The 22,092-nt window shown below is 39.1% G+C and overlaps 1 protein-coding gene across 1 annotated transcript in view; it reads right to left on the bottom strand.

Annotated features, from left to right (window-relative positions):
* Window positions 1–22,092, bottom strand: part of Ccdc171 (coiled-coil domain containing 171) — a 324,843-nt gene that overhangs the window by 78,876 nt on the left and 223,875 nt on the right. The window contains exon 24 of the mRNA XM_060365796.1: window positions 4,772–4,903. Coding sequence (XP_060221779.1) covers window positions 4,772–4,903 — 132 coding nt within the window. The remainder of the gene's footprint in view (window positions 1–4,771; window positions 4,904–22,092) is intronic.

Genomic DNA, 22,092 nt, shown 5'->3' with positions numbered 1-22,092 from the left:
ATATCAGCAAAATTCCTAGCAATTAATATTATTTGAGACAAATGTCACTTATATTATAATATATAATAAAACCAATGAGCCAGAGTAATAAAATTTTTAATCAGAAATATTCTATTTTAAAAAGTGGTGCTTGTTATATTTAACAAGATTTTCAAAGTGGCTTGTTTTCATGTTTAAAAAGGTAATAGCTCTCTGAAAATTCATGTATGCAGACGGGATGACACAAAGCGGAAAGAATCAAGATGGTACAGTCTTATAAATGAAATCGTCTAACATCTCTTAATTTCTAAGAATGCCAAAACTGTAGAAGTTTCTTGAAGAGCAATTAGAAGGCTGCTGCACTGAGAGTGCCAATAAAACACATGGGAAAGTCTACTGCAGAGAATTGTAGGTATCTTTATTCTTAGACAGTTTCGGTATCAGTACCATTTATTTCATCCTTCTTCAAATAAAAAAATAAAGAGATGTCCTTCTGAACGTTCTTTATGATTTATCAATGTCAATACAAAAATAGTTCAGAGAAATTGATAACCTGCTAGCAAATATAAATGTAAGAATGGTGGTGCCCTGAAAGTGACGAGCAGGACATAGAACAAAAGCGCTGTGAGCAAGGCCTGCAATGACATTATGGTTTAGGAGCATTAAAGGACTACTGCATTTGCAGAGAAAGCAGTATTGTTTTCTCTGGTTCTCAGGTTGGAAGATTCTCAGCTTTTCAACAGTGTGAGCCTAGATGTAAGAAATGAGCACCAAGTCCCTTAGGTGCATGCACAACTGTGACAGAAGCCTAGTCCCGGGAGTCCCTGCCAAGCGTCTCAAGTTCTTTCAGCCATGTGTATGCTGTGCCTCCTCTGCTCTGAGCTCTGAGGCTGAAGCCATGAAGAAGGCTAAGTTTCCCACCTATTGAAGCTTTCATGTTTGTGGAGATCCGACAAATACTCAGTATTTTACAATGTATCTGTTACTACCCAGCAGTGATGATGGATGGGCCCACATAGTCATGACACTAATGCTGGGTTGGGAATGTCTTTTCTTCAGGAGAAGAAAAGGCCAAAATAGACAAGTCTTGAGATTTAATTATTTAATGAGCCCTCTTCTGCATTTCTAGTCCCCTATAGTTTCTATACAAATGAAATTGTATTTTATAGAAAGATCCTATTTTTATTCTTTCTCTCCCTTTTTCATCTTCAAATACAAATTCAAGCCAGTGGATCATCCTCTACAGGGGAAAAAAAAAAAAAAGAACATGAAAAAGAGCAGAAAGGAATGGTTATCCTACTCATTAAATGCCTTGTCTGTTAATACCTTACTTCCTCTCAGTGAGCTTCAGTTCAGTCCTTCATAGAACTGAACCTCCTGGCATCAGGCTACGACAGAGAGCAGTGAAAATGGATGGAAGCACAGTCCTGGCATTCAGAGTCTGAAAGGAATCGGGGAAGTCTGCTGCACACAGCAAACACTTCCTCAGAGGTTAGCTACTGTCAGTGCTCAATGTCTAGCTGCTGCTTATCACTAAATGGTAATGAATACAAATATTTATCGGTCAATTGTCAATATTTGCTAGATATTACCAACATTATAGATCAAAATTACTTTAAGAACATACTTCAGAGTGTAAGATGATGAAAATCAGGTATTATCTTTACATAGTATGAACAGAATTTTTTTTTTATTACAAAGTCCTCTGCATTCACACTGGCCATTTTACTTAAAACTTCAGTCTGGATGGCTTAATTTTTCTCAGCATTACAGTGAAGACCTAAAAAGTTATTAATTGGAATATTAAAGCACAGTTTTAAACTTGTCATAGGGGCCTAGACAAGAGGTTTCACTGAGGGCCTGACCCCCTGGAAAATCACGTGGCATAAAAAGTAAATAGGAAGTTAAAGCAGGTGGTACTTGATGAAGTACTTAAAGCTTTTGAAGAAGCTATGAAGAAAGCATCCTAAGTGACCATTTCTGTAAATAAAACATTTCAACTCCTCACAGTAGCGAAATGAGCCCCTGTTGTTCCTTGCGGGGCCTCACAGGGATAGATGAGGTTACCAGGCCCTGCCTGTTTCCTCTGCGTACTCTATGTTCATTTCCCCATTCATTCCTGTTACAGGCCTGGGAAACTGCTACATCCCACTTTGTAAAAGAGAAATTGAGGCACAAAGCATTCCTAAATCAAAATATACCTGTATTCTCATTTTTTCTCTAGCACTAAACACAAATGTGAAGATACGGAATCAACCCTGGATTCTGTAGCATATGAATGGATTAACAGTGTAGCACATATCATGACAGAATATTATTAAACAATAAAAAGTAATAGGCTGTCAATAATAATACTCATCCATAGGAAGGGTTAATGTCCTGGCATTACAGGTGAACTTGGAGGGCGTTCTGTTCAGTGAAGTACATTGAACATAACAGATAACCAGGGCAAACGTTTGCATCCATGTGTGGAAATGAAGTGAGATGCTTTCCGTGCAGAGAGAATCTGGATTGCCAGATCTGGGAAGATAGGAGGAGTGGGTGCCACAGTTGTGCAGACAGGGCAGTGCATGTGGCTTCTACCGGTTTGTTATGTGTTTCCAACTCACTAGGAGAAAGGATTCGGAATGTTCCCAACACAGACAGTACTATCTGAGGTGACGACATGGTCCACATTGAGCATGACTTACTGCTTCATGTTGCGTATGTGCATAAAATATTGTACTGTGAGAATACAGTTACTATGTGCCAATTACAAGTTTTTAAAACACTGAATACCTTAAACTATGTAACTGTAGGTGAACACACATATTATCCTGTAAAAAGTTGAAAAGTTCATTTTTCATATTATTTGGTTATTGACGGAAAAATGTATCTGTGAATTTGTCTACAGCATAGCAAAAACTATGAGCTACACAGATGTATAATGAGTATCTTCTAAGCAGAATAAAGCATAGGTGTCCACGGTTTTATTATTACCGCTTAACACAGGCTGTTTAACTCCTCAGTGTCAAACTGACCACTTTGGCTTTGCAGTCAGCTACTTTGAGACTTAAATTTGTTCTACTATCTACTAGATGTTGATCTGAAGAGAATTACCTGCTGTGGTTTTGTTTTTCGATTTTAAAATGGAGATACTGCCACTTGTTTGACAGTCCCATTAGAGAACAGAATGAGTGGACAGGGTCTGGAACATGGGGAGTTCACTGAAATGGAGGCTGCCATCATCATCACCATCATTGTTGTCATCATCAGTTTTATTGTCTTCCTCATTTTCTAACTACCCAAATATGACTAAGCTACAATGTAACCTACAGAGACCGTCAGAAAACTTACCTGAGCGTTTGGGTGTGAAAACATGTACAGCCATTGGAAGAGTTAAACTACAAGCCCTTGCATTTCTTTCTTGCTATTCCTATCTATCAGAGCCACAGAGAAGTAAGGCTTTTCCCCCTCCCAAATAGTATCCCTTTAGAAAATTTCCTCCTAAATAAAATCTAGTTTGGGGAACTCTTTGTTTGTGAATTTTGACAAGAACTAAGCCTTGTGAGAGCAAATCAATAGAGCCAAATAAAGGATTACTTTACACTCACTAAAAAAGTCTCAAATCATATTGCATTCGTGTCTATAATAAATTTGTAAGTATTGATAATCAAATTTAAAACACACATTTAATTTTGTCCTAAATAATGATAAAGCTTATAAAAGAAAATAAAAATGCTTTATGCCTAGTTATATAATGATATTAAGATAAAAACGAAAGTCATGAGCATTTTTCTTTGCAGAGCATAACCCGAGTTCTGGCAACAGATTAAACTGGGATGTAGAACATATATAAGAGTTAACACAAATCATATGAACTAACATGTATTCTGTACAAATTCTACATGGTCATAAACTGAGGAAAGAACGGATTATTGTAAACTTCTAAATACTAATAGTGGGTTTTCTTAAATTTTCTCTTAAATATATTGGATAATCTAAAGAGCTGTTAAATAAGGACAATCTTTTAAAAATCAGACTTCCTATAATTTATATAATACTGATGATTGTTTTAAAATGAAGGCTTTGAACACTAAAGAAAAAAATAAAGTATTTGCTCAATTTTCACTTTTCCAGCTTAAAAATGTAATTGAAATTTAAGGAATTATGATCACAGGAATGCAGTCACACTAGAACAGGATAGCTACAGCATCTGAAAATGAATGATTCTGAAAATAAGTTCCTGAATTAAGGTTAAAGCTTTCCAAGGTTTCATGAACTGATGTTTTTGAGCTTTAAAGTGAAATGGCCCAGTTTGCGCACTGTACTACAGTGCTCAGTAAAACCTCATGAAAAGGTAAAGGACTCTTTAATGCAAATACAGTCAGACTCTAAGTCTTTCTGGAATGAAAATGTAGATATTTTTTAGAATTAACAGGAAGACTTTTCAAATATCTTTCTTGAAAATTTTTATGTAAAGTGACTTATTTTAAGACAACAAAAGCAACAAATAGAGATTGGCTTGAAAAGATAACAACCTGTTTTACCAGCTTTCACCGGTGGCAAAGTGTTCTTTTAATATTGCACTTTGACATAAACACATACTCTTCTTTGTAAAATGCTTTCCTGCCTTATTTTAATGGGCTGGGTCTGGTTTTAAAGAAACACGTTTTTATGCTACATGATAGAAAACATTTATTTGCATCTCATCTAAATTATTCACAATTCTCCAAGGCTTTCGCTCTCTTCCGGTTAGTACAATTTCTTCTCTATACATTTCAGTAGCAAACAGTGTTATTTAGACTCTAACCTGGCATGCCACAACCTCTGGCCCACCCTTGAGCCCCTCCACTGCAAAGGTCTCCAGGTGCAGTTTGGGGAGCTGCAGGGTGAAGTCATTCCTACTTGCTGCAGTCCGTGACAGCGAGATCTGATCTCTGACCTAAAGGGGAAAAAAAAAGAAAAGCAGCATCAATGGTAATTCCCCTTCAGACACATTAACTGGGATGAACTGGGTCCCCTTGAGCCCACTGAGTGGACTTGCATTGATCGCTGGACCTGAAATCCATGAATAAATTTAGGACTAATTGATTTTTCGTTGCAAATAAATCTCTAATTCAGAGTGCTGGGGGAGAATGTTAAGAAGAAAAAGCATCCTCCTGCTTGAAATGAAGAGGGGAGAAGAGGCGCAGGAGCCTTCTGATCAAGACGGTTTGAATTATTCCTTCACAGTTCCTCTCAGAAAAGAAAGGAGGGGGTCACAAAATCAAAAGCAAGCTGCAATCTCCCATTATCACTTCCTTAAAAGCATGTTTAACTGATATTAGATCCTGTTTGTTGAGCACAATAGTTACTAGGAACTGGTTTTTTAAAAGAAACTTCACCAATACATACTCTGGAATAAGAACAAATACACTCTACACAAAAGGAGACTTAAAAATACACAAGGAAGAGATTTGTTTGGCCCTCTCAGACTTCTAAAACTGTAAGACTTAATTAAACTTAAGTTTCAGCAATAAATACATGGAAACTGGCTTGCTTACAAAAACCCTAAATAAGACAGCGAAAATAAAATTAGTAGTATTTGTACTATAGTTTAAGTGTTCTAAAAGGTAAGCACACAAGCCTGCCCAGATGGAGTTCAAAGTCAGAACTACTGTGGGCGGTTGATATCACACTGCCACCTGCTGGACAAATCTGCACATGCACAACAAATACAAAGAAACTCCAGTACTAGCCTCATGAATTCCACAGTCTAGTTTGCATTTAAGACAACGTTCTCACTTTTAGTCAGTCAGCTGAGTAAGAAGAGTTTTCACTATACAAAAATTTTCTAACTTTCCGTATGCTTGAGTAGCTCTTTAAATCTTTTATTTTTAATTTGCTATCATATATTTAACAAACACTATAAAACTACCTTATACACTTTGGGGACTTGGTTCAGAAGAGCTTACCATGCAAGCATAAAGGACCTGAGTTTGGTCCTTTGGTCCCAGAACCTATGTGAAAACCAGGCACATGCTTGAGGTAGGAACAGGTGGAGTCCTGGGGTTCTCCTGCCACCCAGTTCAAGCGATCCAGAGCTGCCAGGTTCAGTGAGAGATCCTAACCACCACCCCCCCCAAAAAAGAGGGGAAGAGCATAGAGGGACACTGATGGAAACCTCTGGCTTCCATACCACCGTGCACACATGTGTGCACACATGTGCGCGCACACACACACACACACACACACACACACACACACACAAAGATCTCTCACAAGCAAACACAAACAAGGTAACAGCCACATGACAGCATTTTCATGAAGAAGCACGGAAACACATATCAAGAAGGGTGCTAAGTATAAAGAATAAGATTATCTGCCAAATGAATACATTTCTCTATTTTGTTTTATCCAAATATCTCAGCTGTAACATTGTAGCTCATGCCTATAATCTTAACACAGAGAAGCTGAGGCGGAAAATCACAAGCTCCAAGCCAGCCTGGGCTACATACAACCTGAAGATCAGCCTGGACTACACAACCAGACCCTGATCCAATCAACCAACCAATCAGTCAATGAAATAAACAAACTCTCCATTTTTCTATTTTACACGGGCAACTTGTAAAACTGTTACAATTATTTATTACTATATAAAGTCAGTTATATGAGAAATATAAACATCTCACAGATTGTCACATTCTGTAGGGTTTTTTCTTCTTAAACCAGCAAATACCATTTTTAATTGTCCATGCTAATACATAGGTATAAATAAGAATCCTTGCTTTCCCAAGCTAGTCCGGAGATTTTCTATCAATACGTGAGTGTCAGAGGGTATGCTGCGAATATGGCAGGAGATGTCTCAGGGAAGTGTGGCCATTACATGCTCCTAGAGTTCTACTTCACAGTGTGTGGTTTATCTCTAACTACTTTGCAGTCTCCTGTCAGGATGGAAATGCTACTAGCGCTTCTTAGCATGACAAAGTAAACTATACTTTACAAACACAACTACTTTGAGTTGCACATTTCTTGGGTATGTATACCTTCCTTCTTCGTTTTTTTGTCACCAATGATCACTCAGATAAAAGAAAACATTAATGTGGATTAAGGTACTGAGAATTTATCAACATCAAACCACTAGTGTTTTGCCTTCTACCCTTCTGAACCATAGTCAATAGATCTAAATATTTTACTGCACCCTGGCCGATTCATTGTTTGATGTTTAAAAACTCACCCAGAATCAAAGAAAATTTATTAAATTTGAGCCCCCAAATGAGATACTATTAGCTTTGAAAGTCAAGTTTAACTGCGATATTGATGATTCTCTTTTTTCTGTGACAAAATTCACTAGGGAATTCCTAGATGTCAAAGTACAAAAGCAGATTGCTAATATGGGCAAAGAGGGGGAACCAGGCAATGCAGGTGCAGCCCACTTCAGTGCAAGCACGGGGAACCTTTCACCTGAGCGGCATCGGGCACTAGCCCGTGCCCATCAACACACGGCACACAGCAAGCACCACATCCTACGTCCACAAGAAAGCCTGTGAGCAGAAGCTGGGACTCTTGGCGCTTAAACCCCAGGTCCTCAGTTTGGCCTTTAAGGCCTGGGCTCCCCCAGTCCCGGAGGCAAACAAGCACTGTGCCACCATACCTGACCTATCTTGCATGTGAAATACTTCTAATTAGTTGAAAGCTGGCCGTGCCGCTGAGAAACAAGACAAACCACAGACACCGCACCACAAGCAGTCCCACTAAAATTCTGAGGAAATTTCCCCTCTTTTACATTATACTGAAACTTTGAAAGGGGTTTAAAAATGTTCTTCAAATAGCTGTAGGAAAAGTTTTTAGAAAAAAATCTTGAAAAAGGATTGTGTAGGATTTCTTTTATCTTAATGGATAAAGAGAGCAAAACCATCAAGCTGAGAGTATGAATAACTGACGCCGGGACAGGCAAAGGAAATAGCAGAGCTAAAAAGGAGCTGCCGTGAAGGGCAGAAAGGGAGGAGACACAGGTGGGAAGCTGAGGCTGTGGAGAAGGCTGCAGAGTCTGTGTGAACTTCTGGGTAGCAGAGAAGTGACTCAGAGCACTCTCCCCTGCTGCAGGAGCCTGCGCCTGAGGGAACAAAAAGCCTCAGCACCAAGTACTGAAGAGACATTTGCAAAGCAGATAACATGGAATTTCCTTAGAAACACTACCCACAGGACACAAAATTACTCTCTTCCAGAAAGAAAATCTAAAATTCCTAACTCCTAAAAATTTTTAAATAAAATTAGAAAAATAAAACTATTTTTTCTAAAAGGTATTCACTTTTTAAAGTTCCTATTTTAATGTAAATTGGGATGTAAAAATCAGTCACATATTTATAGATTAAATTATAATTTCAAGATTGGCAGTGGTGATACACGCCTTTAATCCCAGAACTTGGGAGGCAGAGGCAGGCGGTTCTCTGTGAGTTCGAGGCCAGCCTGATCTACAGAGTAAGTTCCAGGACAGCCAGAGCTACACAGAGGAAACCTGTCTCAAAAAAAGAAAAAAATGATAGATAGATAGATAGATAGATAGATAGATAGATAGATAGATAGATAGATAGATATAGATGGATGGATGGATGGATGGATGGATGGATGGATGGATATCTCATTTATCAGGCTATGATTACAATTATAGTCCTTTTCACTCTTACAGATATCTGTGATAATAGCATATAAGATGTTTTCTACTTCAAACTGCTTAATGATTTTTTTTAATGCTGAGAGGATGTTTTGTATTTTATATATTTCACAACACTTTATAAAACAGTGCTATTCTTAATATTTTAAAGGTCTGTTTTACTTTATTTTTAATTATATGTATTGTGTGTCTGTGCCTGTGTGTCTGCAGATGTCCACAGAGTCCACAAGAAGGCAGCCCACAAGGACCGCCTATCCTGGTCCTCTGTAAGAGCTGCAGGAGCTCTCACCTGCTGAGCCATCTCTCCAGCCCCAAGTTTCTCAGTACATTTTAAAAAGAATAGAGAAAGTAGCTGCATTACTTCTGCCGTGGAATTTTAATTTTTAGAAAGAGAAATTTACTTTCTCTCTTACTAACAACTGACCTTTAAAAAGCAAGTATTTCCAACAGATAATCATAAGGCACAAGAGACAGAGAAAAAAGAAAGAATTCTGGCTGGGTGCAGTGGGTGCACACCTGTAAAATCCCAGCACTCAGGGAGGTGGAGGCAGGGAGTTCAAGACCAGCCTAGTCTACAAAGTGAGTCAAGGACAACCAAGAGTACACAGGGAAACCCTGCCTCGAAAAATTTTTTAAAAAGAAAGAAAAGAAAAAGAATTCTAAAATCCTCAAAATATAACCATGAAAAACTGTCTATATGTAACTATATCTCTGAAACTATTATAATAATTTGCTTCTATTCATGGCCTCCTAAGATTCATGAATTTAATCCATTTCTGTTCCTCTAATTAATCATAAGTTATGTAAAGATGTAACCATAGATTATGTAAGTCGAATACATTTTCCCCCCTCACTTGCTTTTGTTTATGCTGTCTTATCATAGTCATAGAAAGCCAAAACAAGCCAGGAAAAAAAAGATTATAAATAAGAATAAAAATTAAATAAATACAAGAGCTAAAACAGACTTAAGACCCCTGGCACAGATATGGCCCATGGCAGCTCAGTCTCTAAGTGTTCCCTAGTAAGGGGAACAGGGGCTGTCTCTAACATGAACTCAGTGGCTGGCTCTTTGATCAACTCCCCCTAGGGAGGGAACAGCCTTACCAGGCCACAGAGGAAGACAATGCAGCCAGTCCTGATGAAACCTGATAGGCTAGGGTCAGAGGGAAGGGGAAGAGGACCTCCCCTATCAGTGGACTGGGGAGGGGCATGGAAGGAGATGGGGGGGTTGGGAGGGGATGAAGGAGGGGGCTACAGGTGCGATACAAAGTGAGTAAGCTATAATTAATAAAAAATAAAAAAATAAACCACCCTATACAGCTACATCCCAGATCAACCACCCTATAGCACAGCTACATCTCAGCCCAACCACCCTACAGTGCAGCTACAACACAGCCCAACCACCCTATAACACAGCTACATCCCAGACCAACCACCTTACAGTGCAGCTATATCCCAGCCCGACCACGCTACAGTACAGCTACATCCCAGACCAACCACCCTACAGTGCAGCTACAACACAGCCCAACCACCCTACAGTACAGGTACATCCCAGACCAACCACCCTACAGTGCAGCTACATCCCAGCCCGACCATGCTACAGTACAGCTACAGCAAAGCTACAGATATAAACAACTGATCTCTTGAATGAATCCATCAAGAATGAATCCATGAATCCATTACATCCCAATTAAAGATTTGAAAAAGTGAACATTCGCATCAAATTATCAAGATGGACCATCAGGTTATTTAATTATTCAAATTTTATGTAGGTACTAGACAGTAAGAGAATCTGTAAGCTGCATACAGTGCTCCCCCAGATTATCATGATCTTGAGCTATTTAAACAAGTATAAAAACCCAAACTTGAGAACAAATGTTTACAAATTGCTGAAGTCTTCCACAGAGATATTTTCTTTCTCAAAATAGTTTCTAAAAAAGACACATGCAACTAGATTTATTAAACTAAACGCTGCTAAGAGTATGTGCATGGAACTTGAGACCACCTTTTCCTTGGCTGTCAAGGTTCTACATCCCTCCTGTGCTGCCATGCCATTTCTGGCTCGGCTAGGCCAGAATGACACTCAACAACAGGAATGACAACACACAAGAAGGCTTTATAGACAGGGCTGTCAATGTCAAGCTGGCTGTGCTAACACCTGCATGCCTTTCAGCTGATCTTCAGAAAGAAGGATTTAAAAAAACAAAAAACTGAGGCTACAGAGTTCAAGGATCGCAGATAATCATTGATGAGCCACTAATTACTGGCTTTTTAGAGGCAACTTTTAAAATACAATCAGTTCCATAAGTAAAAAATGATCTCATAGCCTTTTCACTCCTTTTAATTCACTGACAGACAAATCTAAAAGATAATCATAATCTATCCTGGTCAGCACTTTAATGAGAGGATTATACAATCACATTTAAAGGCCTGGCTATGCAATGTCTTCTTCAGCCATGTCTGGACTTGCTCCCTTTTACCCCCCAGTATACCCTAAATAGAAACGTGTGTCTTTTTACTGTAGCCTAGTCAAACTGGTCATTACCTGTGCCGTTAGCATGCCTCTTTCCTAGAGGTACTCTCACCACTGTTTTTATGTTTTTTCCATTAGCTATTGATTAGGCAAAGTAAATGCAGATGTTATTTTTAGCATTCAAATAAACAAAGTAGATGGGAGTACCATCAAGGTTTACAGTGGAATATGAAACAGCTTTTGTTATGCTCAGAGACTAGATGATGGTAAAGTTTGACTCATTCAGCAAACATCTGTTAAGTACCAGCGTAGTGATGGATGCTGAGGATATAGAAGTCAGGAGACAGAATTCCATCCCTCAATGACTTCCAGCTCCAGTGGCATAATTAATCTCTCAGAGTGTGTTTTCTAGCTTCTCATTTATCCACAGTGGTTTGTTCTCCTGTCAGTTGCTCTCCCACCTTCTTTCTCTGCCAGAATATTATGCTAATCAATCTTAAACCTTTATCTAGCACTGATTTCCCCTAAGGTTCGAAAACACATGTCCTGCTGGTTACTCCACATTATCTTAAACCAAGTACTTCAAAAGTGAAGTTTTCCCCTTCAAAGGTGGATACATTCATTAACAGGGACCTCCCGTCACATAGACCATTGCTCCCATACTTTTTCATCCCAATGTGCCATTTTGCTAAGTTTTGAATTTTTTGCTCTGACACTACCTACCATCAACAGTCTGATCCACAGCACTATCTATCCTAGTGCTGCAGCCTCCTAATACAACTCTCTATTCACAGACTCACAGCTCTTTTTTATAATAATTTTTATTTTTTATATTAATCACAGGTTATTTACTTTGTATCCCAGCCGTAGCCCCCTCCCTCATTCCCTCCCAATCCCACCCTCCCCTATCTCCTCCTTGCCTCTTTCCAAGTCCACTGATAAGGGAGGACCTCCTCCCCTTCCATCAGACCCTAGCTTATCAGGTATCTTCTGGACTGGCTGCAATGTCCTCCTCTGTGGCCTAGCAAGAATGCTCCTCCCTCAGGGGGGAAGGGGTGATCAAAGAGCTAGCCATTGAGTTCATGTCAGAAATAGTCTCTGTTCCCCTTACTAAAGAACCCACTTGGATACTGAGCTACTATGGGCTATATCGGAGCAGTGGTTCTAGGTTATATCCATACATGGTCCTTGGTTGGAGAAACAGTCTCATGAAAGACCCCTGTGCCCTGATATATTTGGTCCTTGTGGAGCTCCTGTCCTCTCTAGGTCTTACTAACTCCCCCTTCTTTCATCTGATTCCCTGCACTCTGCTGCAGGTTTGGTTATGAGTCTTAATATCTGCTTTGATACAAGGAAATCATGAAATTTGCAGGCAAATGGTGGGACCTAGAAACGATCATCATGAGTGAGGTATCCCAAAAGCAGAAAGACACACACGGTATATACTCACTTATACAGACCTATAAGATAGGATAAATATACTGAAATCTATACACCTAAAGAAGATAAACAAGAAAGAGGACCCAGGGTAAGATGATCAATCCTCACTTAGAAAGACAAATGGGATGGACATTGGATGTTGGAGAAAACAAGTAATAGGACAGGAGCCTACCACAGAGGGCCTCTGAAAGACTCACAGCTCTTAAAAATGACTTCATTAAGCCTGCCTCTTGCACTGTCCTTGCCTGTGATGTTATACTGAAAATATTTTGCTGTTTGTTTTTATGAACTTGTTCACATCAGTATGTCTTTTTCATTTTTCTTCACACCACAAGGACCCACCAACAACTCACATACAAATCTTCTAACAAGCCTTCAGGGAACCCCTGGGTTTTCTAAGTATGACCCACATTTTAATAAGTATATGGATTACAAGACCATATTTATGGGTGTGTGCTCATCAAGAAATACTGGAATTAGTATGCCTCATTGTTGAGTGAGACACTACGTTTGGCATACGGCTGAACTAAATCCAACAGATGGACTCAAGAGAAGCTCAGAAGAAAAATATAAAATGAAAAAGAATGAAGACAATGTACAAAATTTATGGAGCACTATCGTGTGTGTGAGTGTGTGTGTGTATGAAAGAGAGAGAGAGGCAGAGAGAGAGAATTGTGGGGTCAAACAGAGATGAGGGGAAAAAGTAGCAAAAAGTTTTCATGTCTATTCAAAGATATAATAATTGGGAGCAGTGATGATCCTATGTCATTGTATATGTATATAAAATTATCAGAAACAAAGGAAAAATATTTTAAAGGTACAATGGTAGACAACTTCACAAATCTGGAGGACAAAAGAGACATCTTGACCAAGGAAGGCAAACACTCAACAAAAATGAGACCTAATAAATCTACAATGAAGCATGTTAAAACTAATTATCCAAAGTCAGGGAGAATGTTAAAAGCATCAAGAGAAAAATGGCTTGTCATAAACAGGCAACGTCTGTTAAACTAGCAGCACATTTTTCATTCAGAATCTTGTACACAATGAAGAAGCAGAATAATATCATCAAAATGCTAGCCCAGAGTATTATCCTTGGCAAAAGTGTCATCTGAAAAGCATCTAGACACAAAGACCTCCCTGATAAACAAAAGCTCAGGGAGTTCATCACCATTAGACTTCCCTCACAATAGGTGATTCTAAAAGCTTTTCAAGCAGAAACAGAAAAATATAGCCTAGAGAGATGACAAAGCAGTTTAAATGGTCTGCTGTTCATACAGACAATGTGGGTTTGGTTCCCAGCACCCACGTGCTGGTTCATGAATTTTGGTAGGCATACATATGGTTCACATGCATACATGCAGGCAAAATATTCATGCACATAAAATAAAAAAGTAAATCTAAAAGAAAATTTGAGTTGTTTTTTTAAAGAAATATATAATTTATAAATAATATATATCAAATAGAGAACATTGTATTAGATGCTAATATTAGTGAATAAATAACTTTAAATTGAAAGAAAAAGTTAAAAGAATTATTTAAAATAATCACAACAAAGAAACATTACTTAACTTCTATAAATATGAGTTAATTTTAACATTACTATATGGGAAGAGGAAAAATAAATGTATAGAATTTTGGTTATCACTGGCTTATAATTATGTATAAGTTCAATACTAACCATAAACAAAATATATGTGTTGGTTGGATTGAGAATGGCCCTCACAGACTCATGTTTGAATAGTTGATTCTCAGTTGGTAGAACAGTTTAGGAAGGATTAAGAACAATGATCTTGTTGAAGGACATATGTCTCTGGGGATAAGATCTGAGGGTTCAAAAACCTGAGCTAGCCATCAAAAAGATGAGTAAGCCCTCTCTGCCTCCTCCTTTTGCTCTCAGCTGTTCCGGAAACTGTGTCTTTGCTCTGTCATCATGAACTCCATAAGTTCTGGAACCATAAGCCCAATTAAACATATTCTTTAAGTTGTCTGGGTCATAGTGTTTTATCCCAGCAATAGGAAAATAACTAGTACAATACCCATATAAATTACCCAAAAAAAGATAAAATAATCAAAACATAAAAATGAAAAAACAACAAAGGAAGAAAGCAAGAGAGAAAATAGAAATAAATTACATACAAAACAAAATAATTAATATTGTAATAATAATAAATCCTTTCTTATCAGTAATTATTTCAAGTACAAATGAAACTTCCCAACCAAAGTCGCTTAATGAATTAAAAACAAGATACAAACATATACCATTTATTTTGGTTGTGAGCCTAGCCTTTAATGGCTAAGCCATCTCCCCAGCCCACATATACCAATATATACAATTTATAAGGGACTCACTTTAACCTCACATACAGACTGAATATGGGGAAATAGAAAAAATACATACAAATAGTAAACAAAAGAATGTGAATCAGTGCAGCCAGTTCTGATGAGACTGGATAAGCTAGGGTCAGAGGGAAGGGGAAAAGGACCTCCCCTATCCGTGGAATTAGAGAGGGGCATTGGAGGAGATAAGGAAGGGAGGGTGAGGTTGGGAGGGGTGGAGGGAAAGGGCTACAGCTGGGATACAAAGTGAATAAACTATAATTAATATAAAAAATAAAATTTAATTTTTACAAAAGAATGTGAGTAATTATATTGTATAAAATAGACTAAGTCAAACACTCAAAATTGATACAAGAAAATGAGTCCAGTCATCTAACATTTATATATATATATGAATACTTATATATAAAATTACTTTACAAAGTACCTATAAAACAAACGTTGACAAAGCTAAAGGGAAAATAGAAATACAGTAAGAGACCACAGGACCTCACTTATAGTGATGGATAGAACATACAGAAAGTTAACACACAACAAATAAGAAGAGCACCATAGACAAACTGTCCCAACAAATACATGTAGAACATTCCCAGACATTCTTCTCAAATATATATGTGTGTGTGTCACTGTCTAAGATGTTTCACATCGGGACACAAACTAGTCTTACAAAATTTGACAATATTATAACGATACCAAATATCTTTCTCTTAGAAGAAACCTCAAAAAGCTTAACTGAGAAAGCTTTGTGCTAGCCATAACTTCACTGAAATGACACCAAAAACACAAAGAAGCTCAAAGAAAAACAAAAGCTCCATACAACTAAAGGAACAATTAACAGAATTAAAAAGCAATCTATGGCTTGTGGGAAATATGTATAAACCTGAAATCTGTTAAGGGGTTAAGTTCTAAAAATACAAACAACTTGATGACAAAAGAAACAATTCTTTATGACCTAATTCAAAAGTAGGCTGACATGGAGCTGGTTTCCTCCCACCTTCCCGATGGTGAGTGCTCTCTGTCACGAACAACTCCACATTTGGCTAAGGCCGAGGATCTGGCTTGCTTCCATGTATGTGGACCTATCTGCATTGCCCCCGTGGCACGCCTGGGTTGGCTACCCAGAGGCTATTTAAGCTGTGGGCTGGCTTTCCCCGGGGTCCGAGGATTGTTCAATGTTCCTGAATAAACTGCATTGAAAAAAAAAAAAAAAGAAAAAAGAAAATACCCAGCATTAACTAATATGACCAAGAAAAGCAGACAATAAATAAATAAACTGAATAAAAAAAAAAAGTAGGCTGACAATTTAAATAGGCACAAAAATGGCCAATGGCCACTTGAAGAGGTAGCCGCTCAGTGTCAGTGATGAAGGATAATTTTAAAAGTTACATTGAGATGCCACTGTACAAAATAGTAACAATTTTCCTCAAAAATTAAAAACATTACTACTGTATGATCGAACAACCATACTTCAGAATATTTATCAAAAGAATGTAAGTCAGAATCTCTGGGGTATATTTACATTACTGTGTTCATTTCAGCACAATTTACAATAATCAAGCTATGTAAGCAACTGAAAGTTGTATCAACAGATTAATAAGAAAGAAAATGTCATATACATACAACAGACTATCATCTAGGCTTTAAAAAGAAGTGTATTGTGCCACTTGCAATGATGTAGATATGCTTTGCAGTCATGCCAGTCACTGGAGTATGCAGCTCACAAGGTGACACACACAGCATTCCGTGATGTGAGGTATCTGAAGCAGGGTAAACTCTTAGAGGCTGACAGGAGAATAGTGGCTAACCAGTTAGGCTTTTGTCAACTTGACGTAAGTTAGAGTCATTTGAGAGAAGAAAACCTCAACTGAGAAAATGGCCCCCACTAGACCTGCCCATGGACAAATCTCTAAAGAATTTCCTTGATTGATGATTAATATGGGAGGGCCTGGTCTGGGAGGGTCCATCCTACTGCAGACAATACCAACCCTGGGTAGGTGCTCCTGAGTTGTATAAGAAAGCAAACTGAGCAAGCCACTAAGAAATGCCCCTCCATGGTGTCTGCTTCAGTCCCTGCCTCCAGGTTCCTGCCTTGAGTTCTTTCCCATTTATGATGGACTATGACTAGGACATGTAAACTGAATTAAACTCTTTCCTCTGCAAGCAGCTTCTGTGGTCATGGTCTTTATCACAGCAATAGAAAGGTAACCAAGAAAGAAACTGGTACCAGGCTGTGAAGGATGGCTGTGACAGACCTAACCATGTTTTGGGGAGGACTGTAGTGACATTTAATCTTCAGGCTGGAGAAGCCATCAAATGTTTACAGCTCAGTAGGAAGCTCTATGGAAGCTTGGAAGATAAGAATGTTGAGAGCTATACAGACAATAGAGGCCTAGCTTGTGAAGAAAGAAGGGAAGTTTGAGAGTCTCTTCAAGATTCTATCGTGGCCAGTAGATATTTGTTTTAAGACTCTGTGGTCTGAGATCTGGGCTACACTTGACATAAAAGCCCCTTCCCTGAGGACTAGCTTTCATGGTACCAGAAAGCAGCATGCAAGCTTCCAGAGAAGGGAGGCAAACAACAGTCCTATTCAGCTCTGTATTTCCTTATGAATGTCAGGAACTGGCACATCATAATAACCCTGAGAGTGTAAGAGCGTCATGCATATCTTGGCAACTCTCTAATTGGACTTAAACTCTACTCAACAAGAGAAAAACCATGCCTGGTACTGGAAACCTAGCCAGCTATCAAAGGCTAGTGAAGTCTTGGATCTTGGAAGAGAACCTACAACCACCACTTTACAAACCAACATGACTTTGATGCCCCTCACGCTATGACTCTCTTCAGACAGAAAAGGGATCTTGGAACTACAGCCACTCATTGACGGCTGTTGGAGCTACCACCAGGGCATTAGCCATGAGTCATACTGGGCAGACTGCTCAGACCCTGAATAATCATTTAGCCAATGTAGCTCATGCCTTAGTTGTACATAAAGGAATTAATGCTCAACTAAAAGGAAGCTTGATGGTGTTCAATCAGAGGATTGACCTCTTGCAGGAGCAAATTGATACCCTATGGCAAATCGCTCAACCTGGCTGTCAATGAAAGTATGCTGGACTTTGTGTCACTAGCATACAACATGAGAATTTTTCCTGCGCTGCAAATCTGTCTAAACAATTGTCGAGCTATATTTTAGGTAATTGGACTGGAGAATTCGATACTACGATGGAGCAGCTGAGAGTGGCCATTGTCACAGTAAATTCTACCGGAGTGGACGCAGGACTAGCCACAGGATTATCAACATGGATTGCTGCAGCCATGAATCATCTGAAGGAATGGGCGGGCATGGGAGTGTTAGCAGGCCTTCTGGTGTTGGTCTCCTTGGTTTGCCTGTGGTATATATGCAAGATTAGAGTCTCACAACAGTGTGATGCAGCCATGATCATTCAGGCCTTTACAGCCATTGAAGCAAGACATTCTCCCCAAGCATGGTTGGATACCATAAAAAGCTAAAATGATACGCTCAGGATGCGAGGCTAAGCACTGCACTCAGGGTCAGCCGCTTTGGACCCAGAGAAGAGCATGTCTGATTGCATGCGGGTTGATGCCCCAGGTCCCGCCTCTGAGAAAAAGGTATTGGACGGGTCCGATGCTCTTTGGGTGGATGACACCTAAATGAACATCTGTACAAAGTCCCAATTTATTTCTAATATCAGAGATCAGACCTCTACTCTTGCCTGATGCGTCTAAAACAAAAAGGGGGAACTGTAGAGAGCTGCAGAATGCTATGCCTTAAAGATGGAGCTGGTTTCTGCCTTCCACCTTCCCGATGGTGAGTGCTCTCTGTCAGGAACAACTCCACATTTGGCTAAGGCCGAGGATCTGGCTTGCTTCCATGTATGTGGACCTATCTGCATTGTCCCCGTGGCATGCCTGGGTTGGCTACCCAGAGGCTATTTAAGCTGTGGGCTGGCTTTCCCCGGGGTCCGAGGATTGTTCAATGTTCCTGAATAAACTGCATTGAAAAAAAAAAAACAAAAAAAAAAAACAAACCAACATGACTGCCTAAACATGAGCTGAACAAGGACAACAGCAGTAGCCACACTACTGTAGAAGGGGAAAAGCTATGGGGCCTCAACCCTAGACAAGGAACTACAGGAAGCTAAGGAATGCTGAGGGTGGGAGAAACTGTCTGCCTCAGAGAAAAGCGTATAAACTGGTTATACAAATGATTACCTCTGAAAAATTACATGTAAGTAACATTATACAGTCTGAGCAGGTTGCACACACACACACACACACACACACACACACACACATACACACACACACATAAAAAAAGAAAAAAGAGCCTTGAAATAAATGCAAATAGGAAAATATAAAGTATTAAAATACGAAAAAAAAAAAAAAAAGAAAAAAGAGACCATGAATTTGAAAGTGGGCAAGGTGGAATATAAAAGAAGGATTAGAGTGAATAAGGGAAATGATGTGATTATATTACAATCTCAAGAAATAAAAATACATAATTTAAAACAAAGGGGAGTAAGGTTCTGGTTGGCTGGGGGTTAAAGAGTCAGCTGTGCTTAACAAGAAATCTGAGCCAAAGAAGTGACACCTTTGCTTTGCTGGGACAATTGATGCTGGTAATTGAAGCTGGGAAATTAATGGTGATGAACAGGAGACCAGCATCACTGAGGTGAAGTTGTCTGGCTATAGTCTCTCAGGGTCAGCACACAGAAGCTGTGGTCCAGAAGAAGCCAAGGTTGTACCTTGTGTTGGTAGCTGAACTTGGTAATGTGTAATATTTCACTCATTTTGGAGGCATGAAAGGGTCATAGAGAACAGCTGAGGCTTGGCATGTGAGAAGGCAGAAGAGGCCTTTACCCACAGTAAAGGTGTAGCCTCAGTCATAGTAGAAGTTCCAGGATTGAGGGGTCATGGGGAGAAGATGAGGCTTGATCCAAGTCAAGATCAGGGTTCCTGAGAGAGCCTAGGGGAGCTACTGGTGAAGGCACAGGCCAGGTGCAGTGGAGAGCTCAGCTTGCTGTATATAACTATGTGATGACAACCAAGGACAGCTGTAGGCAGAGCCAGCCTGGGAAACACACAAGCTGTGTGTGCTGCGCACAGCAGAGCTGGAAAATTGGAGCCCACAGGAGCTCACAGGATCAGGAGGGGCCCTGGAGGCCAAGCACTGAACCTACACGCGGTTGAGTTTGGGTTCAGCCTTGTTTAGACTGTGACTACACTCTGCTTCTTCCTGCTTTGAGCAAGAGTATAGGTGGCTTATTGTTTTACAGGAAACTGCAATTACAAGGCTTTAGGATTTGAGAGATTTTGGAATATTACGGAGGTATTAGATATCTTAGAGAGGCTTTGTACTTTCAAGACTGAATATTTTAAAGGGTTTGGATTTTGTAATTTCTCATACACAACAGGGTTTGAATTTTTTTAAAAAAAGTAAGACCTTTAAAACTTGGAATGTTTAATATGAGAGCTTGGGGATGAACAAGAAAGGAAAGATTATAATTTAACAGTTACATGCCTGTGTGTCGAGCTGACAATGTCTCCATTGTCCTGGTTAGTTTTTTGTGAGTTTGACACAAGTTAGAGTCATCTGAGAATTGTAAATGTCAGTTAAGAAAAGGTCCCATTAGATTGGCCTGTATGCAAGCCTATGGGATGTTTTCTGATTAATGACTGATGTGGGCAGTGCCAACCCAGGGCTGGTGGTCCTACATTGTCCTGAAAAGGCAGGCTGAGCAAAAAATGAGGAGTCGGCCAGGAAGCAACACTCCTCCATAGGTATTGCTTCAGTTCCTGCCTTCAGGTTCCTGCCCTGACTTTATTTTATGATGGACTGTCATCAGGATATATAAGTGGATATAAACTCTCTCCTATCCAAATTGCATTTGGTCATGGTCATTATCACAGCAATATAAATCCTAAGTATGGCCTAGCTGAAGGAGTGAGAAATGAGGGTCTGCTATTCAATATTAATAGGCATCAGTTTATCAACATGTATCTGGAAGTTAGGAAACCTTCTGTACACTCTTCCAACAATTAATATAGTTGTACTGTACATTAAATTGATTACAGGAGTTGAAATGTTAGCATTATTATCACAACAAGTATAATTACTTTAATGATGGAAAATCTTTTAAATTCCAAGAAAAAGTAAGTTGAGAGTATAATGCCACTAGATATGTATAATCAACAATGACAAGGGAATCTTTCCAACTAAGATGAAAGGACTCTAGATAGTAACTAAAATCCATCAGAAAAAAAAATAAAATAAAATAAAGACTTTGCAGAATTGAATGAAAATGAAAACACAACATATCCAAACTTACAGGACACAAGGAAGGCCGTTCTAAGAGGCAATTGCATAGTATTACATACCTACACTTAAAAAATGGAGCAAATCTCTCCATGCATGGTCCTTGGTTGGTGCATCAGTCTCTGCAGACACATACAGCCCATAGGCAGCTCAGTCTCCAGGTGGGTCCTTACGGGAACAGAGGTTATCTCTGATATGGACTCTCAATTGCCTGCTCTTTGATCACCTACCCCTAGTGGGACAGCCTTGCCAGGCCACAGAGGAAGAGGATCCAGCCAGTCCTGATGAGACTTGATAGGCTAGGGTTAGATGGTAGGGGAGGAGAACTCCCCCTTTCTGTGGTCTAGGGGAGGGGAAGAGGGAGGAAACCAGAAGGAGGTAAGGGAGGGGGCTACAATTGAGATATAAAGTGAATAAATTATTAAAAATTTAAAAATGGAACAATCTTATATTAGTGATATAACAGTACAACTGAAAATTTTGTAACCAAAAAAAAAAAAAAAGAAAGAAAGAAAGAAAGAAAAGAAGGAAGGAAGGAAGGAAGGAAGGAAGGAAGGAAGGAAGGAAGGAAGGAAGGAAGGAAGCAAGGAAGGAAGGAAGGAAGGAAGGAAGGAAAGAAAGAACAGCCATAAGAAGTAAACAGTAAGAAATAAACTCAGGGCTGAAATCAATAAAATAGAAACAAAAAATACAAAGACTCAATGAAAAAAAGAGTTGGTTCTTTAAAAAAATTAGTAAGCTTGACAAACTCTTGTCCAAGCTAAAACTAAAAGGTAGAGAGAGAAGAACCAAAGTAACAAACTCAGAGATGAAAAGGGAGACATAACAATATAACACTGAGGAAATCAGAGAATCATAAGGACATACTTTAAAAACCTGTACTCACAC

This window comes from Meriones unguiculatus, chromosome 12 (assembly GCF_030254825.1).
Source record: "Meriones unguiculatus strain TT.TT164.6M chromosome 12, Bangor_MerUng_6.1, whole genome shotgun sequence".
Lineage (NCBI taxonomy): Eukaryota > Metazoa > Chordata > Mammalia > Rodentia > Muridae > Meriones > Meriones unguiculatus.
Note: the sequence above shows the minus strand (reverse complement) of the source record. Positions and strands in the feature narration are given on the sequence as shown.